The following is a 25,284-nucleotide window of genomic DNA, read 5'->3' as shown; positions in this document are numbered from 1 at the left end:
ACTCTATGTAACTTGTATGTTCTATTGGAATGCTGTCGCTGCAGCTTCCTGGCTCCAAGTCACCTGTTTCTCTTTTTGTCATATGGGGAATGGAGATTATAACAGCACAATACAATAATACAGATATAATGCAAAACCAAAAGAGTCCTAAGCTTTAATCACAGCCCTTCCAGTAGAAATGACCCTGGAAAAGTTACTAAACTTCTACTAGCCTCACAGTTTCTTCATCCACAGAATTGAGATAATCACACCTGTCTGACAGGACTGATGTCAGAACTAAGGTAGATAATATATGTAAAGTGCTCAGTACATGACTTGCCCTAGAGTACCAGGACTCAGCCAAAGGTATACATTATTGTTGCACTCTTATAATTACGGTTATTATCCACCCTGCACTCTTCAGAGAGTAAGATGACGGGGAGTTCCAAAAGACAAATGAAAAAAAAATTGCTGGCCTAAAACAAAAGAACTCAAGGTAAAGTCCTTAACTGATCTGGATATAGAGGTTCGCAGAGGTTAAGCAACTTGTCTGAGCACATCCAAGCAGGAAGCGGCAAGGTCTAGGTTGGCAGCACCACCCTTGGCTTCAGTGCAGGTCAGGCAGTTGGTGATGGTTCTTTGTTTACACGCCTTTCCTCCCACCAGACTGCACTCCTCCCAAGTTAGCTCCCTCAAAGGCCACAGCACCTGGCCCAGTTCCCGCCCACAGTAGGTACTCAGGGAACATGGGCTAAGTACAAACCTTGACCATGTAACTTCTTTAACCCAAAGTATTTGCACCACTCAAACTATCTCCCTCAGTAGGGTATTAGCTTGCCTGGTACTTTAACAAACTGATTACTACTGTTAACCCTAATTAGACTAAAGATCCACTGGAAACTGAGTAAAGATACTCAATTCCGGCTGACACTTTCGTTAGGGAAAAAAAAACAAATGCTGAGTTCTGCCAGAAGCAGAATTGTTGGCAAAGGACTTCAGAAGCAATAATGCCAGCAAAGCAGAATCAGACTCAGGCAACTGGTCGACCTATTACTGAGCAGTCTGCACATGTGAACTTGCCAGAATTCAAGTTCTAGCTGGAAGCAACCAATGGGCTTTTGTCTTCTCACTTAAACCTTGAAGATTAAGGGCAGATCAAAGGCTGTGAGTTGTGAACAAAGTGGACTCTAAGCACACCTGGAATGGTCTTAAATGAACCAGGAGAATTCTTTTCAAACAGGACCATGTAAAGCACCAAGTTGGTGGGAAGATTTGCACAGAAATATGGCATTAATTACAAGGAATCCAAATGAACTAAGTGTTCTGCTTAGGAGAATTCATGTAAATCAATAAGCTGACAAAATGCAAAAGAAAAACATAGCCAGATGATGTGAAAGAAACTCCCCATCAAGAAGATGGGGATAGATGGGGCTAGATGGAATAGCCATAAGCATGGAAAATTGTTCAATCACAATTAGTCACAGGAAAGTAAAACAACCAAAATAAACCATTACAGTCGCCCCAAACAGGCAAAAACTAAAAAGTGTGACAAGATAAAGACAGTAAGAATCTGGACCATTGAAAACCCTCATACACAATTAAAAATGAGTTTAAATCTGAGGAAATGTCAGAAAGAGACTGTGATGGCTACCCTCTAGCAGAGTGGGGGTAACCATGCCTTAAACCCAGCAATCCCAATCTCTCCCCTCATGAGACACTCATGTGGATGTGTATTAGCACTGCTTCTAACAGCCCCAAACTGGAAACAACCCAAGCGCTCCATCAACAGTACGATGGATAAACAGATTGTCCCCATGTCACATAAAATTCTAATAATTAAAAGACATGCACCCAACAACATGGATGACATAATGCTGAGCAAGAGGCAAGACTGGAAAGCGAGTGGACGGTGTGAACCCACTAATGTAAAGTACAGTAACAGACAGAACTAAGTTATGTCATTAGGGAGGCGTGAGTAGGTGGCCAAACTATAAGGAAAAGCACGGAAATGAACATCCCCAAAGGAGAGAGGGAAGGGCCGAGCATGAGGAAAGACTGTTACTCTTTGGGGTACCATTTGTGTTCTATCTCCTGGCTTTGGGGGTGGCTTTTACAGGACGTATAACATCTCATCCAACATTACTTTTTTTTTTTCCGGTACCGGAGATCAAACTCATGACCTTGCACTTGCCAGGCAGGTGCTTATGCCACTGAGCTAAATCCCCAGCCCAAACATTACTTTTTAATTTGTACAATATATTATTGACCACTCTTCTATATTTATAATACTTCTCAATAAAACAAGAAAGAAGAAAAGATGAAATGCTGAGTAAGCCAAAATAAAACAAAGTCCCGTCTGAAATGACCCGCATTCCTTTGAGTTCCGACAGTCTCCAAGTCAGTCAAGCACCGCTTGTGGCTTAGGACATCTGAGCAGAGGGAGGAAAGAAGGAAAGATCCAGGGGGGTGGCAGAGGAAGAAAATGTTACTGAAGGCTCGCATGAGTACAGAGCGCCTGTAGTCAGGGGTTTATGCCTGGAACCCCCCTCCCAAAAAGCACCCCCTTCCTGTTCCCACTGCCTCTCTCAGACCTCTGCAGACATCTTCCCGAGTGAAGCTTCCTTGGCTCCCCGACAGACCCAGGCACCCTCTGCATTCTGTACTTCTCTTGACAAACACCTTTCGTGTCACTGCGTAATGATTTGCCTTTCCAAGTGATCTCCTCAAAGGGAGTAAATTCGGAACTTTTCCCTAGCCTCCCCTTCCTGGCAGCACCTAGTTCAGCACCTGACAAGTAGGGAAAACTCATCTGACACTTGATGAATGGCTGAGTGAGTGAGAGACCGCTTTACCTTCAGCTGTAACTCCTTGTATCGCTTGGACATCCGAATGAGCAACTTCTCCCCATTAATCACAGCTGACTTTTCTTGATAGTACTGGACCATGGCCTGGGCAGCTTCTGTGTAAGCCATCTCTAAAAAGGCCTTGCAAAGACAGAAAAGACGTAAGTTGGACTTGATTGTGTGGTCTTAAAATTCTGTTCACGGTATGATTTCATGTCAGTGAAGTTCAAGGACCGGAAAACGAATTGTTGTGAATGGGAATTCGCTGAGCTTCCTTCTGGGCTAGAGATGGGGAAATGATTGGAAAAGGTCCTAAGGAAACCTTCTGACATTCTGGAAACATCCTCCATCTTCACCTTGTGTTAATTATATGGGTCTACATACATGAAAAAATGGAGTTGTAGACTTAAGATTACTGTACTTTATGCACTTATGAGTAATTATTTTATGCCTCAATAAAAAAATCAGTGCAAGAAAGAGCACTCTTTGATCTCATATATTCAAAAAGGCCTTTTTATTAACTTCACCCAAAGAGCTCATTATAACATGGCACCTCTCCTGATCTCCATGGTTACCAAAAAGTATTCTTAATTGCGAATGTTCGTCCCAGGCTGCGTCATGCTATGGAAGCCCCTCTGCTGTGGGATGGTTGGTATCTCATGGTTCCCAGTGGGAGCTTTCCCATGTGGCCCTGGTCTTTGGGAGACAGAGGCATAAGCTGTAGTTATTTCAACTCTGTTTCCCCCTGTCTTACAAAGGAAGAAATGTATTCCCAGCACACAGGCTGCTGAGCCCCTGGGCTTGGAGGAAAGCGGGGCCTTGTGAGTCCAAGGAAAGGCCCTGCAAATGCCTCCAGAGTTTTTTCTGCTTTACTATTCTGATTTTTAAAAAAAGAAAGAAAAAAAAAAAAAGAAAGAAAGACAAGGGAAGAACAGGTCTTTGCATTAGTCCCTGTCTATAGTTTGCCCCGATGGATCTGTCAGGCTGGCCCATAGCTGCTGTGGTACATTCCTCACCGCTTCTATTTCTCAGATTTGTTTGCAGTGTACTATGTTAATGTGCATGGACTCTGGTCTCTCTATGTGGAGAAGAAAAAGTGACCTGTGACAAGGGAGCCCTTGCTGTAAGCTCCAGTTCCCCTATTTTCCTGAACTGGATGGGCAAATCAAGCTGATTTGTCTTTCTCTGCCATTTATTGGTCAGCCTCAGATGCACAGCTTTTTGTGTGGTACCCAGGTTTGAGCCAGAGCCTTCACACTGAGGTACATCTCTAACCCCTTTAAAAATATTTTTTCAATTTTGAGACAGGTCTGATAAGTTACCAAGCTGCCCAGAGTGAACTCCAATTCGAGATCCTCCTGCCTCTGCCTCTCAGAGTGCTGGGATTAAAGGTGTGTGCCTCCATGCCTGGTTACCACTTCTGGAATGTGGCTGCTACTACCCTAGGCAATGTCACTGCATTAATGTTGCAAATTGAATTTAGTACATCGACTCTTGATAGAATTCTAGAGACCAGTGAGTGTCTACCCTCAGACTGAAGGGTGCAGACCACCAATGGTCTACAATGGCTTTGAGTCTCCTAGTTTTAGTTGAGAGAAGAACATCTCCACCTGTTGTTCAGAGTCATCAAACAAAAATATTAATTCAAATAAAAAACCAATCTGACCTCTGATCATTTGCTCCACATATTTCCCCTTAGACTTCAGAAATGAAGACAAACATACCCGGGGCTCAGCCAATTCCCACAGGTAGGGATTCTTAGTTTCTTAGACATACTATGCCCCCATCAATTCCCTCCTAGGCTCCTCTTCTGAGACCTAGGGCCTCCCGCACTGACCCCAAAGACCCATCAAAATCTCAGTGCCCAGTCAGTCCTGGCTGGCTCCAAACCCAGGCCATCAGCTGCAACCAGGCTGAACTGTAGCACTGGCTCAGGGGGACCTGAGCCCACAGATTTCTACTGTGGGGTCAACCAGCTCGTCTGCATTAAGGAGCACCTTTCCCAAAGCATTCACAGAAGTTGACACTCAGCACAAGAAGGCGAATGGGGAAACCCAACGGCCTCAGCAGAAACCTGTGTGCAGGGCCCGGACCCAGCTGGGCACCATTGCTTCATGTTCAGAACTGATCATAAATATATGAAATTTCTCTTTCACCAAGGTGTGGTCTCTGCTGCACTCATAGAGGAAAGGTGCCCAGGCCTACCTGATTAGTGGACTTCATGAGGATGTAATTCGTGACCTTCCCAAAGGGCAGCCCCAGGTTAATGACGTCGTTCTCGGTGCAGCTTCCTTCGGGGAGATTGCAGATATGCACCACACGACCAGCGCCTTTCCGCTGTGCAAACTGATGGGATAAACAGAGCCAGGCCTTTACCAAACACTCCTGCTCCTCCTCTACTGCAGGCTTTCTAACAGCTCCCTTCCCCCCAGTCACACGCAAAATCAGTGCGGACAAGGCACGCGCTCACAGACACACAGAAAGTATCAACTGTGTATCACCTCTGTACTGAGAAGACTCACGCTTCAGAGGAGCAAAGCTTCCGGGGTTGGTGTGTGTGTGTGTGTGTGTGTGTGTGTGTGTGTGTGTAGGAGGTGTTCACAGCCTTTTGAAAATGTTTTCTCAGCACTGAATACAATTTTATGTATATATTGCCTATGATTCTACCATTATAGGCAATTGAAAATTTGTCTTACAAAAAAAAAACACCAGTACATAAAGACTTGTGAACAAGGATGTTTACAGCAGTACTTTGTGGGATGGAAAAAAAGATTGTGGACACAGCCTATGTATGTATCACGCAGTAGGGAACACTGAATAAAGGAGGGCTTGAGCACACATGGGAAAAAGCTACATTCCATTAGAAGGAGGGAAATGTGCTGATATGGAATGATTTTTAAGACGGGTTGTTAAATTTAAAAAAACAGGCTGCCAAGTAGAATGCATACTATACACCACTTTTGCAAAACAAAACTTCAAGATGAAATAAAGCAAGTACTGTGTTTCCCTGAAAACAAGGCCTACCTGGAAAACAAGCGTGATTTGTTTGTTTATTTGAGACAAGTCTTGTTGTGTAGCTCAGGCTGTCCTTGAACTCACTCTGTAACTCAGGATGGCCACAACTCACTTCGACCCTCCTGCTGCAGCCTCTGGAGTGCTGGGATTACAGGCATGCTCCACCACACCTGGCACTATTTTACAGACTCTTCTAAAATTGTGCTGGACCTTGTTTCCCGGGTAGGTCTTATTATTATAAAAATTATAATTTTGATAATTGCTGGCAGTGAATCATGAATACACAGGGTTGATTATATCTGTCTCCACTCTTTGAATGTTGGAAACTTTTTTGCAGCGAAGGACATTTAAAGGCTACAGCCCAGACAGAGCACAGCGTGGCATGTGATTATGCACCTGTCAGCGCTGGCTGTCTTCAGCAGAGTGGAGCAGGGAGAGAGCGATAGGAGACAGGCTGAATTTATTTCATATCTGGTGGGGTTTTTTGGTTAGCATTTGACTCATGACTTCAAAAAATTCCAGTAAAGAAAAAAAGCAGAGGGAGGTATGGGAGAACTAATACATGTATGCAGGCATTCACAGCCACAACCTGTAGTTTACAAAACTTTATTTAGTCTTGAACTCTTTTCAAATAAAGATCTGCTCACCAGCCCAACATATTCAGCAAATAAAAGAGATGCTATTTTGGCCAAACTCTGGGCCCTGCCACCACACCCCTCCCAAAGCCACCTTAAGAAATAGCTGAAAAGCCAAGGCCTGGGCCCAGTCAAACCTCCAGGAAGGAGGAAGCAAGTGTTAGGTCTGGTCAAACCTAAAATAGCCTGGCCTCTCCTGAGGTTCAAGAATTAGTAAACATAAGCCAACTCAAGGTGAAAGAGAAGGATGCAATTTTCCAAACCTGAAACACATTCTAATAGCACAGCCCACCTATTTTCTAAGATAAACTGAATTTCAATGTCTAATTACATTTGATATGAGCTGACTGTGCTAGAGTAAGAGAAGGGAAAGTCAGAGGTCTTGCCCCTAACAAGAGCTGGTGATTCCACCGTGAAAAGCTCTCATTTGTCTCTTCTGGACTGAGGACAGTTACAGTCCATACAAATTTTCTTTATGTGCTGGCCCTGAATTGGAGACACCCAAGGGCCTCTTTGAGAGCTCTCCCTTGACTCCAGATGTCATGCACGTTCTTGAAGGGAAATAAAGATTCCTGCATGGCTCATGCGGTACTCAGAGGATCCCTTCGTCCCCACAGAGGGTACGTGGACTCTTCCCACAAGCTGGGAGATGTGGACACTGAGCACAGTTTGCTAAGATGAAGCCCTTTTTCAGGGACAATGGGAGGAGGGTCTTGGAGAGAGAGAATCTCTGTCTCCCATTGAGATGAGCCATGGACGTAAAGACATAGAGCCAGCTGGGCTTCCAGGCAGGGCATAGTGGCTAGTTCTCCTAATTTATCACCAGGAGGGCTAGGCTGGGCATGCTTCAGCTCCCTGTGACTGCTGTGGTTGGTCGGGGTAACGTGCGTGGACAACAGAGCAGACACACAGGGCCGTCAAGGCCAAGCTTGTCCAGTTGCCAGGTGACCAGGCACAAGGGCCAGCACTTCTCTCATTGTCTCCAGCCTGAAAGGATGACATAGGAGGCCTTTATCCAAGCATAGCAGAATAAACAGGAATACGTCTTCCAGAGAACACGCTCCAGCCACTGCTACTCAGCCAGAGGCATGCAGGCTGCAGACACTGGTACCAAAGGCACTAAAACGAATGAATCTCAATCAAGATTTTCACACGTCTTAAAGATACAAAGTATAATTGAGAAATCTGGTAAAGATTTAATTTTGTTTTAAGCTTGTTACGGCAAAAGACACATTGCCATTAACTCCTCTCAAAACACTTTTCCTTTCTTTGAGCACATGTATTCTACCACTCTTGTCACTTTCTGGGAGTCTTCCCTCTTATCTGTCTTTAGTTACATGACTGTGGCTGCCTTGAGATTCTGAGTTGATTCAAAATGTGTACCTTTCACAGTCCTTTTGACTTTGGGGAAGAGCCAGAAATGTAACGGTGACAAGACCAGCAGAGGTAGATGAGGACGCCCCGCAGTGTCTAACGAGCCTGCCTTCCTTTTGGATGGTGCTCGGCAGCAGCATTCCTAGGGTTTTTATCATAAGTCACAGAAACACAAAAAGGAACTTCCAGAACTGCTTCAGAAAGCGCCAAGAATGGTGGGAACAGGTGTGTTTAAATTGAGTGAAAGTATTCTGAGGAGGGCTAATAGAGATCCGTCTCTTACTCTGATAAACTTTTAAACATAAACACTCACTGTATATTTCAATCCCATTTGATACATTCCCTGAGCACCACTCACTCCATCAAGATTCTAGTAAGAATCAAAAATTAACTTTTATTGATTCCCTGCTTACTAAGATAATCATGATTTTTTTTTAGATTTGTTGTGGCATTTTTCCAGTAAATATTTGGACATTCTCAACTGGTGAACTGCAGACAGGCCTTAGGTGTGCCAAGATATAGATTCCCAAAAGTTAAACAACAAGTGCCTGCAGGGACCATGAGCAGTGGGCTCAGTTTATCATTTTCTAAATGAGCCATGAAATGAAAATCCTGAGAACCACAAATCTTGAGAATCGCCAGGTTAACAGTTTGCTTTGTGTTGTGTCTGGCTGCAGGGCATGTGGGAAGACCCATCCAGTTAGAGAGATATTTTTATGTGTTAAATTCTTTTGCCAATATTTTACTTAGGAAAATTTGGTCTAAATTTCTTTGCATTATTGGTCTAAAAGACTCTTTTGTTGTTAAATTCAATTTAGGTTCAAAGCCATGTTTGATTTCTAGAAGGTGTAATAATAGGTTATTATCAGTCCAGTCTTAAAACAATATAAACACTGCTATTATTTGCTCTATGCCATATGTAGAACTAAATGAGGAGAAGAGGAGGTAGGAAGAGAGGGGCAGAGGTCCCTGGGCTACATCTAAAGTTACATTGGTTCCCTTAGGGCACGACAGCTCTGAGTGATCTGAGAAAGCAGCATTATGCTGTATAATAATTCCCAGCATGGGTTCTCTGAGGAGCCCTAATGGCTCTTTGAAGTTAATAATGCAGTCAGCTCCCTCATTTGCAAGGAGCTTCAAGACCCTCAGCAGACACCTAAAGCCACAGACAATACCAAAGCCACATTTTCTAATATTTGTCCTACTTCTACATACCTATGGTAAAGTTGAATTTATAAATTAGACACAATAGGAGATTAACAATTACTAATCATAACATAGACCAATTAGAACAACACACCATAACAGAAGTTATTCTACACTGATGAATTGTTTCTGGAATTTCCCATTTAACATTTTCAGACCTTGGCTAACCTTGGGTAACTGAAACTGCAGAGCTAAACCAAAGATAAGAGGGATCACAGTGGGTTGGGGAGGCAAACAATACTTTTGACTTTCAAAAAGCTGAAATGATATCATATTTGATTTTCTTTACTCTGTAGGTAAGCTGGTGTCAAACTGAACCAAACTTGGCCTGAGTCTGTCCCAACCTCTTGAGCCCCTATGTAACATACTATAACCTAAGCGAAGGCTTGACTTAGAAGCCTTTATAATAAATAGCTGAGTCTCAGCCATTCACAGCAGCTGAATGTCAATCATTGGCAGCCAACTGATCAGACCACGCCCACATAAGGCAACCGGCCAAGCTAGGACCAATCCAACTGTGAATCTCCCTTTTCCAAGTGATAAATGCTCCCTGCCTGCAAAATGGAGCATGGCTCTCTGTTGCAGGGGTCTGTTTAACTCATGACTCATTCTTTGCTCAGTTAAACCTAACTCATCTAAAAATTGTCTTTTTAGGTATTAGACTGTTCAGAAAATCTGATTGGTCAGTATATACCTCTGATTAGTAAAATCAGGTATCTAGTTAATTACTCATCAATATAGGTCCTCTGGCAGAGAAAATCTCTTCCAAACATGGAACACAGAATAACGGCTGCTTGGGGTAAATAATGAAAGTTTGGGGCATATTGGTGTAGTGAAAAGAATGGGAAAATGGGGGACCTGAGTTCCAGTGCCAATCCAGCCACTAATTTAACTGCATAATTTTTTCCTTTTCCTCTCCTTTTTAACCATCCATCTCTCCCTTCCTTCCTTGTTTCTTTTTTTGGCTGTAGCTGTTTTTGGAGACATGTTCTCACTGTGAAGCCTGGTCTGGGCTTGAACTTGTGCGGGTCCTCCTGCCACCACACCTGAGAACCGGGATCCCAGGTGTGTGCCACCACATCTGGCTCAGCTAGTTTCCCTCTCTGGTAGTTTCCCTACATCCAGAATGAGGGAGGTGCCTGTGTGTCTAAAGTCCTTTCTAAATGCATGCTTATGTGGCTCTAAGTTCTAAAATTTCACTCCTCCTAGAAGCCTTGCCAAGCTAAACCAAAGATTCAGGATAATGATAACTTTCCTAAGCCATGCTCAGCATAAACAGGAAATCCATGTCTTCACTACCCCTGTCCAGCAAGCATACCATTCTGCCATTTCTGTGTGGTCAGCTATCTAGCCGTGTATCTATTCCCATGCATGCTAATGTCTCAGACATACTTGTCTGTGTTGGCGGTGATTGCATCTTTACAATGCTGAAGATAAGCTCCGAGCCATGGGCACCCTGTTTACCAGCTCCACTGCCCTCCGATGACAGCTGCCATGGTGCCGGAAAAGAGCTGAGATGACAGACGCACAGGGATGCACAGAGACACGTGACCAGGGCTTCTTTCAGGACAGACCCACCCAGGTTCATGCTTTATAGACTGCAGACACTGAGGTCAGGATGGTGGGCAAACTAGACTCAAGGCTATGTCTCTACTTCCTGTAACTATCTGTCAGCCATGTACTGAATTTTCCATAGGGTCTGTGAAACTAGGAGAAAAAATTGATTCCACAGACCTGTTGAGAAGATGAAATGCCACCAGGTAAGAGCCCTGGTGCACCACCTGGCATCTAGCAGGTCCTTCTAAGTAAATGCTTATCTCCTTTCCTGCGATGATCAAAGGATGTGACATGATGATCTTGGGTTGGGGCAAACAATTGCAGTGGTTATGTAAAAGAAAGTCTTTGTTCTTAGGAAATCCAAGTTGAAATAAAGCTAAAGAGGTACAATACCCTCAACCTACCCTAAAATGATGATTCAGGACAAAAAGAAAAGCATAGTTAACTAGACAAGTAGACAGGAGACACGGGAAGATTGATAAAGTAAATGGCACAAAATAAAAGGTGTGTATCTGGGCAAAAGTGGTCCGGGAATTCCTCATCCCTTTTCTGTAACTTTTCTGTAAATCTGAAATATATACTATTTGATAAATACTGTCCTAGTGTAGGAGAGTAGATAGTCCTAAAGAGAACGTAAGATCGCATCCACTTGAATGATGTGAGGTCCCCTGGGCTCAGTTCGCCTTTACCTGCCCTGCTCTGCCGGCTGGACTCCCAGGAGGCACCAACAGGACAGGTGCACTTGAAATGTCCTGCCCCAAGGTCAGATCTCAAAATAGGCTAAGGTGTCAGGGTTGTAACCAAGCCCTAATTATCAACCTAAAGGGGCCATCATCCTTTCCCAGCAGAGGCGGCTCCACGCTGTCTGCAGGCCAGCACCCGCCTGAATGCCTGCACCTGGGAACAGAGGCCCAGGCTGTATGTTTTCACGTGTTAGGGCTCCTGGTTTAAAGTCAGGCATTGCCTCTCACAGTTCATATGGCTGGGTCTCTGACCTCTAGCTAACCCACAAGTCTTTTATAGCTGTGTGGAAACATAAAAGGAGCAAACAGACTTATATGTGAAGATTCTGAAGAGCTTTCAATGCCCTTTGCGGCAAGTATGAACAGGCTTGGCACCTGAGTTCAAAGGAGAAACCCAGTTCAAATAACTCAGTCACAGTAAGGATGTGGTTCAGGGTAGCAGGCCTGCAGTGAGTGAGACATTTCTCAACTTGCTTCCTACAGCTACAGAGTACAGATCTGATCTCCACTAAATGATTTCTATGCTCCAGCCTGACCTCTTTGACCCAATGTCATCTAGCACAGTCTGTGGGCTACACACTCCTCTGGACAGATGCAGGGCAGATGGTGACTCCTTATCCTGATGATTCTGCACATAATAAGCAGATAGCAAATGGGGGTGGAGTCCATGCCTATGGCCCTTGATTTAACTTGGAGGGTAGACAAGATGTCTCTACTCTCATTTGCAAATATTCTATAGAGCTTTGACTTAAAGTGACTCCACTTTACTGCCGCCAGAATTGCTGGTAGGTGTTGGGTGGTTTGTTCCTGTGAAGTTTTGTCCTAAAATGTTAAAGCTTGAGGTCGTCTGGTCCACACCCACCATGGTATGTAAGGACACTGAAGCCTGGGAGAAGGTAAGGAACTGCTCGATCTTATAGTAAACTAAATGGTGGCAGATTTGTGATTAAAACTCAATGAAAATGGATCAGTCAGACTTCATTAGTTATGGTAAACACGTAATAAATGATGTTACAAAATAGAGTTTTATATTCTGATGTGGGAGGGTGTCTAGAGACAAATTAAAATGTACTGAAAACTCATATTAAGTAAAAAAATAACAAGCTGTATAATATATGACATCTGATTTTCGCAAAAATATGCTTTTGCTTATTAAGCATTTACACATACACTAGTTGGATAGATGTTTACCTTTAGTGGTTTTGTTCTTTTCTCTATAGAGTAGAATTTTCTATTTTTATATATCTCTTAATAGAAGTTTTTTTTTTACATCATGTTTGTATTACTTGTACAAAAAACCAATTTTTTAACACCCCCCCAAAAAAACCCATTCAGCTTTCCTGTCTTCCTCTCTTTGAATATGCACAAGGGACCCCTGCTGATAGCACCAACGCTATGACAGAGCTGGAGAGGTGGGGTGGGGTGAGGACAGTAGCACAGAGCATACCAAGTACGACCTGTGCAGTCTGGAGACCGAGGTGCTCTGGGCCACGGCCTCAGAAGGCCAGGTCAGACAGATAGATGTTCTAGAAATAGCCAGCATCTGAGCTCAGAGCTCTGACCCCCCACAAACATTTATGTGTCCCTGAGCCTCGGTTTCCTTATTTACACAAGTCCCCAGAGTGTGGGGTGCTGGTGAGAAAGTGATGTATATCTCCATGCTCCAGAGAGTGTCATCTGTGCCACCAGCACAGAAGGATCTCCAAGGAGTGGCCGTGACAGCTACAAGATCATTTTACGGTGCCAGACACGGGTGAAATGCATCTCGGGCAGCTACAAGAAGACTATTTTTGGCCTGAGAAGGCCCCATGGCCCTTCCAGAAACCTGACTACTATGTTTATAACAACCAAGGTGGCCCAGGAGAGGCGACCTCAGCTCAATCAAATGGCAGTGGGTTGAGGAAAGGGGATACCCCTTTCTGGGGACCCTGGGTGAGGTGGGTGAGCTGCCATGCTGTCAGGTTCCATGTCTCTCAGATGCACACAGGGAGAGGAAAGGCTGCACTCTGGCAGGGAGGAGGCAAGTTTAAATCCAGCACCCCTGTTGCCAGAAGAGCTTGATGGAGGTGGCAGATGGTTCCCGAAGTTCTCTCAGAGTTTGTGGGAGTTGGGATGTGTTTTGCGGTCTCAATCCCTGAGCCCCGTGTCACTTTGTTCTTCTGCTTAAAAATAGGAGGCCTCAGAAGCAGCGGCCACTCTTCGCTCCACAAACGATCATGATTTCACTGTGTGCCTGGTTTTACTCAACAAAATTTTTCTGAAAAGATGCACTTGAATGGAATCAGGCAGAAAAGGCCCTGGCAAGACTGGGACACACTTGCGGAGGAAAAGGCGTCAAAGCCCTCATGGGATCCCCGAGGGGGATTTTTGCTCTCTTCTTTAACAATTTCTTTTCTGTTTAAGTCTTCACAATAAGCATAAAGTGTGTAAGCAAGAGAAATGCATATTGTTTACAAGATGCCAGTTGGTCCCTGTGGAACTCGGCAAGGTGTCCTTGGGTAGTCGGCAGTCCACCCTTTGATGTGTCTGCTATCCTCAGAGGTCAGTTATGGTAGGCAGAACAAAATGTCAATGATCTCTAAGTGACTCTGCCACTCCCTAAAGAAGCCTTGTAAAGTGTTTTGCAGCTGTGAAGCATTTCTCAGCCTGTCTTTACCTGTTGATATTCTTGCATTTCAGGTTTTTCAAAAGAGCAATATATCAGACCTGTCTTCAGTTCCATTACCCAGAGATGACCAGCAGGGCACCCAAATTGGATGTGAATGAACATCAAGTCACTTGAAACGCAGGAACTGGCTGGGGCAGGCTTTGCCTCTGTTCCCCAGGTACCCCGGAGAAGGCTCAGGTAACCAACAGCGTGTCATAGCAGGAATACTCATAAACCCAGCCCAACCGTCTCTCCCCTTCCTTCCACGGAGACTGTAGGAAACACTGCCACCATCCGAGTTTGCTTCGATGGATGGTGTCACCACGCGGAAGAATGTGGACAGACTCTGCAGCTTGCTCCATCGTTAGCCAAGGCTGGGGAGGTCCTCCCCACCCTCAGTAGCCTCAGATCCTCCTAAGCAGCTTGTGGGAGGGAGAAGGGGAGGCGGAGGGGCTTTCTAAGGAGGAGCATGGAAGCAAAGAAGAGGCCCTGAGGTCCTCAGAGCGGGGCAGCAGGGCTCAGGGGGGAAAGTGAAACTTCCAGAGCCAGGTGACATGGGGCAAACCCACTCCATCCACCAGTCTGTGACCTTGGGCAAGGTGCTAAGTTCCTCTATGCCTCAGTTTTCTGTGTACACTAAGGATAACACTGGTGTCCACATCAGGGGGTTGTCTGGAGGGTCAATGCACTAACATGATACAAAATGCTAAGGTCACATTGGGCACCATGGAAATGTTAGCTCCTGCTGTCCTTAACATCCTAGGATATCTGGGCTCTTCTGCTAGTTCTCTGGGCAGACAGCAGTGTTCATAACAATGTTTTTTATAAACTTCCCATCTCTAGGCAGGAAGGACGCAGTTGTACTCAGAGCTTTTGAGTGTTAACATCAATCTCACACTTCAGCATTAACACGGATCACCTAACTGCGTGTGCTTGCCTGGTGTGTACATAATCCAAAGTGCTTTCAGGAGAATCTTGAGACATCAAAGGGCCGCAGATATGGCTCTAGGTACTGCAAGATGGATCGGTGCAAGGGACCCCTGAGGCTGAGACTGAGCCAGAGTCACAGAGCTGGCAGACAGACTCGGTCTCAGCCACAATGGCATCCTCACCACCCTTTGTAGCTAAAGGGGCTCGGGAAGACTTGTTGCTCAGCATCAGCTGCTGTCACTTCTTTGTATGGGACAGTTCACCAATGAGTACCTGATGTGCACAAGGGCAGACTGGTCTGTGGTCCACACTGAGCCTGGCGCCCAACCTTTACTGCTGGCCCCTGAATCAGAACTGCCGAAGCCCACATCTCATTTTCCAAGGCTTGAGGCAGAGTCAAGAACATAAATGACACAAACCAGGTGAAATCTCATCTGCTTTACCTCTGCAAGTCACTAGCGGGGTGTTCCTGCCTTTATGGAAGGAGCAGAGCCTCAGAAAAGTGGCTGCCTCAGCCACACAGCTGCGGGGTGCTCAGAGTAGGACTTGAACATAGGTCTCCTGACTCTAAATACCCAGGAAAGGGCCTCTGGCTCTGTGGCCTGCCATGGAGGGGGAGGATGAGGCCTAGGACAGAGCCCCTAGCTGTCCTGCGCTTGCAGCTGATCTGTGCTCAGACTCCAGGACAGAGTCAAGGTACATGCTCTGGACCCCAGCCCACCTGCCACAGACAGTCTTCCCCATATCGGCCACCATTCTCTCCCTTTAGGGCCCGGAGTAGAGGTCCCAAGAAGAGTGTGGGTACAGAGGTGTCTCTGTGGCCCATAGTGCCAAGGTCATGTAACCACAGGTCTTCCTTCAAAGACAAAGGACAGGCCTCACTAAGGCCAGTCATTGGGCTCTGCTGGGATGCTCCAAAGGTTCCACCAGCCTGGGCATGGCTCTGTGTGAGGCAACATTTTCCTCCTCAAGACCTGGGCCTCTAGCAGCTGCCCCCCACTCCTTCCTTCCCTCCCTCCCTCGCTCCCCACCTCCCTCTCCCTCTTGCACACACTTCTCCAGCTCAAGTAGCAGTAACAGTAACAAGTAAACAGGCAAGAAATGGACTCCTAGACCCAGACCTCTCCACTCCTTCCCTCCCTTGGGCCTAGAAGCTATGCTTCATGGCTTGCTTCTCCCCCAATATGTGCAGGGGCAGCGCCGTGCTTTGAAGAGCAGTGCGTGCTGCATGCTCAGGAGACAGGAGCGGGCTGCGGCTGCAACAGCACAAATCAAAAACACACAGGTCCAGCCCTAAACACTCCCCAGGCGCGCCCTAGCAGAGTTCAGCCAACCGCAGGCCTATGTCCCCTTCTCAGGCAGCCTTGCCATATGATCTCTCCCCAGCTCTCCTCAGGCCCCATGTGGCTGGAAAGCAGGAAAGCATTTGAAACTAAAGAGGGCAAAGGAGTTGTCACAACTGGTGGGAAAGGGAGACATGAAGCTTTACGTTTTGCTGTTTGTAGAGAAGAACAAAACAGAAAACAGAAAGTATTGGCACCAGCCTATTGTGTCCCCAGGGCCAGTAGACACCATCAGGACTCGGCCTCACTGTCAAACACGCTTTCACTTTCTGGATCAGACTTCAGGATCACCCTCTACTTCCATAAAACATCAGAAAGTCAGCTCAAGGAATAAAGCTTCAAACTTTCCTTTTCTAAACCAGCACTGAATTCTAGGAAGTCAGTGAGCGCCTTTGATATTAATCCTTTATGTCAGGTTCTCAGCCCAGTGTTTCAGAGTTATCTGGACTAGATGAAACAACTCTTGTCCCCTGTCGGGGGCCACTTTTCTGATTGTCACAAAATTACATCTACACGGGTTCATCCTGGCCGAGACGGAGCCGGTGATACAGATGCTGTGGGGATGATAAAGACAACGAGGAACACGCTTCTGTACTCACATTTGTCCCTGATGCGGCAGAAGGAAATGCAGGATTCGACTGAGCAAAGGACCTTGCTGGAATGGCTGCAAATGATGTCCCAAGATTTGAGGCATAATCTGAATCACAAAGGACACAAGCCACATGAGAACCCAACACTAAACTGGACCCACAAAGATCAGGATTAGGACATGCATGGGAAAGAGGTCAGAAGTTCCTTCTAACAAATGCAGTCAAGGTGACTGGTGAGACTCCGCCTCTGGGAATGTTGTTCTTAGCAAAGCTGCATGGCTAACATACCCAGAACAAGGATGGCAGCTTGGGCTGATGTCTTGGGATCCATTTGCTTTGCATTTTAGGAAGGGCATATCACAGACACCCTGGTTCTTAAAGACAGGACAGAAAGAGCCTGCGGGCAGCTGATTTCTGCTGCAAGCCCCTGACCTTACCTTCATTCCCAGCAGGGTTATAAACAGCTGTGTTGTTGGGGGAGGCACACAGAGTCCCCTCTGCCGAGGTGAGTACACACCGGATGCCAGCACTGGAGAGGAGCAAGAAAGGGGACCAGTTCTTCAATCACTTAAATGAAAAATTACCACATCCTCAGAAATTCAGTTCCAGGCATGACCCCAAAGAGATAAAAACAGACACTCAAGCAAAAACTTGCCTATGACTGTTCATAGCAGGGCCATTCACAATGGCCAGAGGTAGGAATAACCCAAATGCCCAGCAGACAAAGGATGGATCGGTAAAGTGTGTCACACACACACTTGGAACGTGAAGGTCACATGTGCCACAGTGGGACTGAGCCTTCAAAATACTGCGCTAAGTGTTAAAAGCCAGTCACAAAGGCTTCATAATACACGGTTCCATTCCTAGGAAATGTTCAGCAGAGGCAAACGCAGAGAGACAGAAAGCAGAAGGTGGCTTCCAGGGCCCGAGGACAGTGGGAAGGAGAAGGAACACCAAGCAGGTGGGGCTTCCTCGGGGACAGGAAGAAGCTGGCACTGGACGATGGTCATCTGGGCCCAACTTTGAGAATTGCTAAATCCCACTGAACTGTGAACTCCAAAGTGTTGAGAATGCTGAGTTGCATGTGAATTTTAGTACAATGAAGAAAAATAAAAGAGAGCCAAACAGAGAAGGCCTGGTAAAGTTAAATTGTGGAGAAATATGCACACCATAAACTGTACAGCCTTATCCAGTTTTAAGTGTGCAGTTCAGTGGCACTGAGCACGGTCACATTTCTCAGCTCTGCAGCTTGCACAACCAAAACTCTGTCTCTCTAAACACTGACTCTCCAGTCAGCCTCCCATAGCCTGACAAGCACTTTCTGCACTTTGTTTCTCTGTTTCTCCTCTTTAAATACCTCATATAAGTGGAACATGGAAAGCACTTGTCCTTCTGTGATTATCTTATTGCATTTAATGAAATGGTCTTGAGGTTCAAGCATGTTGTAGTGCATGTATCAGAATTTCCCTCCTTTTCAAGGCTGAGTAATATTCCATGGTGTGTTTATTCATTTATCTGTCTGTGGGTGTGCTGGCTGCTTCTTCCTTTGGGCTACTGTGAATAATAAGTGGAGGCACACATTTTCAATGCACATGTCTCAAAACTTTGAGCCCCAGGTATGTGTTCTGTACCCTTGGGCCAGATAATCTCTTCTCCACTTCCTTACTGCTCTTCCAGCCACCCAGCAGCTCTGCGCAGCACTAAAGCGGAGATCCTGGTAAGCACCACTGAGCTTGTTACTCCTCTGCTCAGCCCTTCAGCAGCTCTAAATCACACTCAGAGCAAATCTGAAAGTCTTCCAACAACCCAGGGCTCTGGACTTGGGCCTGGTATACTCAGTGTAAGCATGCAAGAGCTTGTGTGTGAGCTCTCTCTCTCTGTCTCTCTGTCTGTGTCTCTCTGTCCCCCTCTCCCTTCCCACCTGTGCCCCGGCATTGCTCCTGCTTCACATTTACCACCAGGAACGACACTACACGCTCTTTCTGCATGTGATCCTTCTCCCCATGTTATGTGTAAGCTCCTGGGGGACAGGGACTTTGCTTGTTTTGTTCTCTGTCGGGTTCCCTGCACCTAGCACAGAGCACAACCCCAGGCACTCAGTGAATGTTAGTGGAGCGCATGCGCGGACCTGCTCTCCTTGACGGACGGCACTTACTGTTCAGAGAAGACCAGGCATTTCTGAGCGTGCAACTTCCCTTTCACGTGCAGCTCCCAGTCCTAGGGCAGAAGGAAGGAAACATGACCAAAGCGGGACTGAGTCCACGGGGAGGCCGAGACCCAGGGAGCCCCGCGGCTGGACCCGTCCCGCAGACAAGAGGCCCTCTCCCTCCTCCCCTGCTCCTGCCCCCCATCCTGCCTTCGCTCCACCCCTCCTCACCCTCATTTCCCACAGCATCTTGGATAACAGCGCTGATGCTAAAATCATTCCCTCTGCTCCTCTCCGTGGAGCCTTTCCTACCCTTTCTGTCCCGCATAGACACTGCACACCTTTGTGAATCCAGTTGGGAGCATTTGTGGGAATTACAAAGCCTCAGAAAAGCTTTGAGACAAAATCCTGGACTACCCTTCAAAGTCAGCCAGAGGGCCCCCAGGAGAGGAGGTGAGGGTGTGTTCTCCTGAGGGGTCAGAGGTGAATGTCAGCCCACTATAAGTGTGTCTCCCATTAAGCAGGGCCTTTAGGATGCTCTGGCACCGGATGACAGATGGGAAGCGAGCTGGCCCAGCACTGAAGACCTGTAGGCTCAGACCCACACTTTTGGGTTTTTTGGTTTCTGCTTCCCACCGCTGCCCCCAGTGTTAGGGATCAATCCCGGGCCTGATGAATGCCAGGCAAGCTCTGTCATTGAGCCTTGCCCTACCTCTGAGTCCTGTATTTGAATCGACACTCTGCACTGCCTAGGTAAAGGCCCAAGACAAGTAATACCATTACTCTGAATCTCAGTTCAAGGCAAGTAATTTCACTACTCTGAGCCTCAGTTTTCTCACCCATGAAAGGAAGACAGTAGTCACCTCCTAGAGCTGCTGCTGGTACACAGAAAGCAGTGAATATATCAGCTGTTACAATTACTGTTTTGGAATATGTCACTGCATCATGAGTCCATATTTGGGAGAATTAGACCACAATGGGCTTTTGTTTGCAGCTGTCTGAGTACTTTACTCCTCCTGGGAAAGTATTGTGAATCTCTCTTTAGTACAGATGTAGCAGCCTAGGGCTTCTATGATAATCTGTCTAGGTCTCACCCAGAAATTGCTCTCTTGCCTGATTCCAAATTCCACTCTTCGTCCTTTCAAACTCTGTAACGCATGCACTCTCGAGAACTAGCAGCGATCACAGAGGAAAAGGCCCTCACGAGCACGCAGGAGCCCGGTCCCTGAAGCCCTCCTCTGCAGCTCTGCAGCACAGGTGGGGTCACTTCACCCTCTGACCCTCGGCCTCAGCTTTCTCCTCCGTAACTGGGGCAGGAAGCTCTTACTTGGCTTAAAGCAAGGAACTGGACATAACACGTTTCTGAAACTCCTCCAGCTTCAAATATCTGTGCTTTTAAAAGGGGGCTGGAGGCAGGGTTCTGTCCCAACCTCCTCCATTGCCAGGCATTAGGGGAGGCTCCAATCCTGTCCCAGCTGACTCACCTTCAAGTCAAACACCTTCTTGTCACATATGCTGCAGATGTGCGGCAGGTGGAGAGGTGTGACACCACGGAGATCGTTCAGCTCATGAGCTTGCAGGGGCCGCATGGACGGCCTGGCCTGCTCCTCCTTGGGCCGCCGCCGGGCGCCACTAAAACCCTGCTTGCTATGGTTGAGCCGAGCCCCGAAGGAAGGGGAGGTCCTGTCCGCGGTGGGCTCCTCCGGGTCGTACAGTTCATAGGGTTGGCTGGGGGGTGGAGGCCACAGGTTGGCACCTGTTGTAAGATCAGCCTTGCTTTGGCCAGAGAATCCAGGCGGGCTTTCCCACTGGCTGTTTGTGCCTTGCAGCAATGGCCCCATCTCGCTTTTCATGCTCCCTGCCTGCTCAGCTGGAAATCCTCCTGCCACATTTGACCCTGGCGCACTGGGTCCGTAGAAGTCTTTGGAAAAGGCAGCCTGACTGTCTTGTCCTGTGTGGCTGTAGTGCCCTTCATAGGCCATGCTGCCCGAGGCAGAGGCTGAGGCTGGCAGGAAGCCAGGTTGGCCATCTGTTTCTGAGCCATATACCTGGGTGGCGTTGGCTTTGCCATACTCGTAGAATCCCGTGGTAGCTGGAGCAGGCCCAGCCTTGCCAATGCCCAAGATGACTGCTGGTTGGGCTGGGGTCTGGGCCATCACCCCACCGAAAGGATGCATTACTATGGCGCTGGGAGGCTGGCTGGGGAGGCTCACGGAGGGGCCTGGGCCTCGAGTTTGGCTGGGGGGTGAAAAGGCCATCGCATTTGAGGGGAACTGGGCACTGGTGATGGTCGCAGCATGCTGGGGCACCGCAGCATGTCCAGGGGGAGCGCTGAGCACAGGTGGATGTCTCAGCTGGTTGAAGAGAGGCTGGGACATGGCCACTTTGGAGAGGACTTGGTTCAGGACGGTGGCGGCTGCAGTGTTGTTGGTGACAGCTGTCTGCGCCAACTTCAGCCGGTGGAGGGTGAGCTGGGCCTGCAGTTGGGCCAGCTGGAGACTGGCAGGTGAAGGGAGCAGAGGGTTCGGGTTCCGCACTGAGAACGGGGTCTTGTCCAGGAGCTTGGCGGCACTGCAGGAAGACAAGAGGTCGAGATGCATGGCTGGCTTTCAACAGGAAAAAGAGCTGTGGCTTTTGCTCATCTCTGGTCCCTCCTTTCACATACAGGAGTAGGTCCCACGTACAAGTGGGCTCATATACCAAAAAACAAACCAGAACTGCACTAGAAAAATGAGAGTAGAACATTCGCTCTCTTCAGTAATTAGGAACATACATTAAAATAGTTAGAAACAAATATTTGCTTAACAAAATAACTGATATTAAACATAAAAATTGCAGTCAGTGTTAGAGAACATACATGGTAGAGACACAAAGCGAGGGATCCCTGAACTCAGAGCTTTGAGAGGTGGCCTGTCACTGCATTTGCTGCAGTCATGTCCTTTGATCTAATAATTCAACTCTATAAATCTCTCCTAAGACAAAACTTGATACCTGAAGCTGTTTCATACCAAGTGCTTACTTAAGAGTACAAAGTTGAAAATTACAGACACCCATTAGTGGGGAGTGGGGCTTGATCTGAGTAAATCATGACAGCTACACAATGAAACATCAGGTATAGTCATACACTATTCACGTTTAAATTTCCACTTTATTATGTAACATTAAAGACATTGGGACTGTGTACCCAGCACCAACCCTAACATAGACAATGGTTCCCCCACCATGGTGGCTGCTCAACCCACCCCGCCCCTTTCCCACCACTGCCAAACCACCGGTAAACACTATCTTCTGTTGTGTTGGTGGGTTTTGTTTGTTTGTTTCCTTACAATCCCAGCTGGCCTTATCATCACAATCCCCCTGCCTCAGCCTCCCAAGTGCCAGAATTATAGGCATGTGCCACTGTACCTGGCTAAATACTATCTTGAATTTGGTAAAGTTACCAGTTACAGAGAAAAAAAAAATCCCCCCAATTTACATTAATGACATGAGAAAATCTAGAGGCTTCAGTGTTAACTGAAAAAAGCAGACTTTAAAATCACCACTTCTTACACACGACTAGTATAAGGAATAAACCCAAAAGTTCCAAGTGAAAGACACTGATGCTCAGAAAGTAACCAGCGGTGGTCAGCCCTCACAGATCTAACAGGGACATGGGAAGGACCATCCTCCTATCTGACGAGTGCCGCTCATGTGAGCTGTGGTGACAGTGTCTGCTGACTGAATCACCGTCCAGAAGTGGGACAGACCTTCCCAGAAAGCCTGGGTCGTGTGGTTACCGCAGTCGAGGTTCTCAAGGAAGACCATATTTTCTGTGTCTTGAACTCCTCTGGTGGGAAGGGGGTGTAAACAAGAAGTAGATGTGAGATGTTGATAAACTGGAACTCTAGGACATTTGAATGGGAAGGATGGGACCGTGAAATTTGAAATCCGGATTGCCATGGACAAGCAGCCCACTTATAAAAGGGGTGGTGGTAGGAATGCAGGGCAGGGACACCTTTGTCTCCACTGTCCCAGACACTGTGCAATGAAAGTACAATAATGAAGCCAAAAAGAGAGCGGCTGGGTGTAGATTCAGGTAAGAGAGAAACACGCCTGTGGAAAGAGCGTGGAATGTCTCATCTATCTCGCTTTGAACACATGCATGTCACGCCTGTCCCACTTTGAGGATACGGTCAGGAGACAGCTGCCCTTAGATTTGGGCTTTGTATTGGAAGAGAAAGGGGCTCGGGAGAGACTCCTCTCCCCTCTCCGTCACTGTGAGCTACTGAGCCACCGCATCTCACCAGCAGGCCCATAAGGTAGGTCGTTTTCATCTGTTTAACAGGGCAAGAACCCGAAGCTCCAAGGGATTTCGTGACCACTTAGTGAACACCCAGTGCTGCCTAGTACTGGCTTTGGAAAGAAGAGACACAGCAGGCAGCTCGCCAGCCCCCTCGGAGTGGCACATCCTCCTGGACAGCTTCCCTGTTTTGTTTGAAGTGAGTTCCCAGAACACCAGGCACACCCACGCTCAAATATAAGCACAAAACATGTTTCAGAGCCAGAGAAAAAATGACTTTGTTACTCTTTCCCATTTGTGCAAAAAAAAAAAAAGATCAAAAACTGGCTGTAAGTTGTTAAAGAGATACCCAGCTAGCAGCCCTGCGGAGCTCCTGGGCAGAGCAAACCGACTGCATTTTGACACATGGGGGAAGAAGAGGTCCAGCTTTGAAGGTAGTTATGGACCTTTCTTCCTCTGGGGAGGTAGGTGGAGGTGTGTCGTACTGGCTGCAGCCAAACTGTGGGGACATCAGTGTGCCCTCATTCATCATGGCAGCAGCACCGTGGAGTAAAACTGTCTAGGTGGACGAGAGTATAGGAGGGAGAGGAGGATGCCTGCGTCCGATGATGGGTTTTGACTTGTGTTGTATTAAGTAGCCGAGCTTTAGCAGAGCAATGAAGCTTAACTCCAAACCCTGCCCACACAGGGCCAGCCCTTCCTCCAGGTTTGTTCACCACACAGGCTGTCCTCACTAACAAGGCGATAATGAGGTGCCACTTTGGTTTCCATGACCAGAGTAGACAAAGTTGGTTTTGTTTTTCCCAGAGAAGTCAGCTGTATTTTCTAAACTTATGCCCTGGGCAGAGGGAGAAAGGGAGGGAGCGCCTGCTGGAGCTTCGCTGCCTTTGCCTGTGAGTGGTGAAGCCAAGCAATCTGGGTATTTGTAGGGTGGCATTGGAAAACAAGTCCTTTTCAAAAGGTGGCCGGGTTACAGAAGCTTACCCACTCAGACCCGCTTGAAAGAAGAGCCCTAGCCATATTCTCTTGTGTACCTCTCATTTGCCTACAAGGTTCTTCATGGGGGTGGAGGGGTCTTTCATGGTACTGCGATTGAACCGCGGGCCTTTCTCACTGAGCTACACCCTCAGATGTTTTTTATTTTTTTATTCTGAGACAAGGTCACATGAAATCACTAAACTGCCCAGGCTGGACTCAAACTTGCCACTCTCCTGCCTGAGCCCTACAGAGTTTACAGAATTTACAGGTATCTGCCACCATGCCCTGCTCATCTAGCAAGTTCTTCTATTTTCCAGCTTTATTCAACAATAAGAAGCAGATTTCACATAAATCTGCAGAACTAAATACCTCTCTTGAACCTGAATCTTAGACAATAGGGAAAAGATACACTTAATTTTTAAAAATCGAAGTCTTAGACTGCAAGAGTAAGTAACCTGAACTTTAGAAGCTCACACTGACCATACCGTACATCTTCATGAGCTATTTCCCTGTTTTGTTTGAAGTGAGTTCCCAGAACACCAGGCACACCCACGCTCAAATACAAGTACAAAACACGTTTCAGAGCCAGAGAAAAATGACGTCGTTGTTACCCTTTCCCAACTGTGCAAAAAATCAAGCTCCACAAAAGAAGGGACTATGTCTGGGGATGCTCACATTTCCCAGCACACAGCCTTGGGCTCAGCAACACTGTGGAGTGCAGGAGAGAGAAGCAAGCGGCCTTGACTCAGCAGAACCTGGCCACCTGAGATGCTGGAGATGCCTTCTTGGTGAGGACACATTTCTATGAAGGGTAAAGACCCTGGAGCGGTTCAAAAAGGAGCACCTAAACACATCCTGAGAACGAATGGATTTTGCCGTTGTGTAGCTAACCATACAAGCAGGTACACATTTGCCCACCTAGGGTACCATTACGACGCCCCATTCCAGCACAGGCATCTTAAGTCCAGCTTTTGAAATTGTCTGGATAATTAAGTAATGATCTATGAAGGATGTCCATG

General features: G+C 46.9%; 1 protein-coding gene across 5 annotated transcripts in view; it reads right to left on the bottom strand.

Annotated features, from left to right (window-relative positions):
- Window positions 1-25,284, bottom strand: part of Rbm20 (RNA binding motif protein 20) — a 185,722-nt gene that overhangs the window by 29,157 nt on the left and 131,281 nt on the right. For all 5 annotated transcript variants that reach the window (XM_063244691.1, XM_063244690.1, XM_063244693.1 and 2 more), the window contains 6 exons: window positions 20,493-21,579; window positions 19,018-19,079; window positions 17,300-17,391; window positions 16,872-16,969; window positions 5,028-5,168; window positions 2,832-2,963 (listed from right to left, as the gene is read on the bottom strand). In XM_063244691.1, the coding sequence (XP_063100761.1) occupies window positions 2,832-2,963; window positions 5,028-5,168; window positions 16,872-16,969; window positions 17,300-17,391; window positions 19,018-19,079; window positions 20,493-21,579 (1,612 nt within the window). The remainder of the gene's footprint in view (window positions 1-2,831; window positions 2,964-5,027; window positions 5,169-16,871; window positions 16,970-17,299; window positions 17,392-19,017; window positions 19,080-20,492; window positions 21,580-25,284) is intronic.

Source organism: Cavia porcellus, unplaced genomic scaffold (genome assembly GCF_034190915.1).
Source record: "Cavia porcellus strain 051 isolate PalLab524CR breed Dunkin Hartley unplaced genomic scaffold, mCavPor4.1 scaffold_2, whole genome shotgun sequence".
Lineage (NCBI taxonomy): Eukaryota > Metazoa > Chordata > Mammalia > Rodentia > Caviidae > Cavia > Cavia porcellus.
This window is presented reverse-complemented; position numbering and strand designations above follow the sequence as displayed.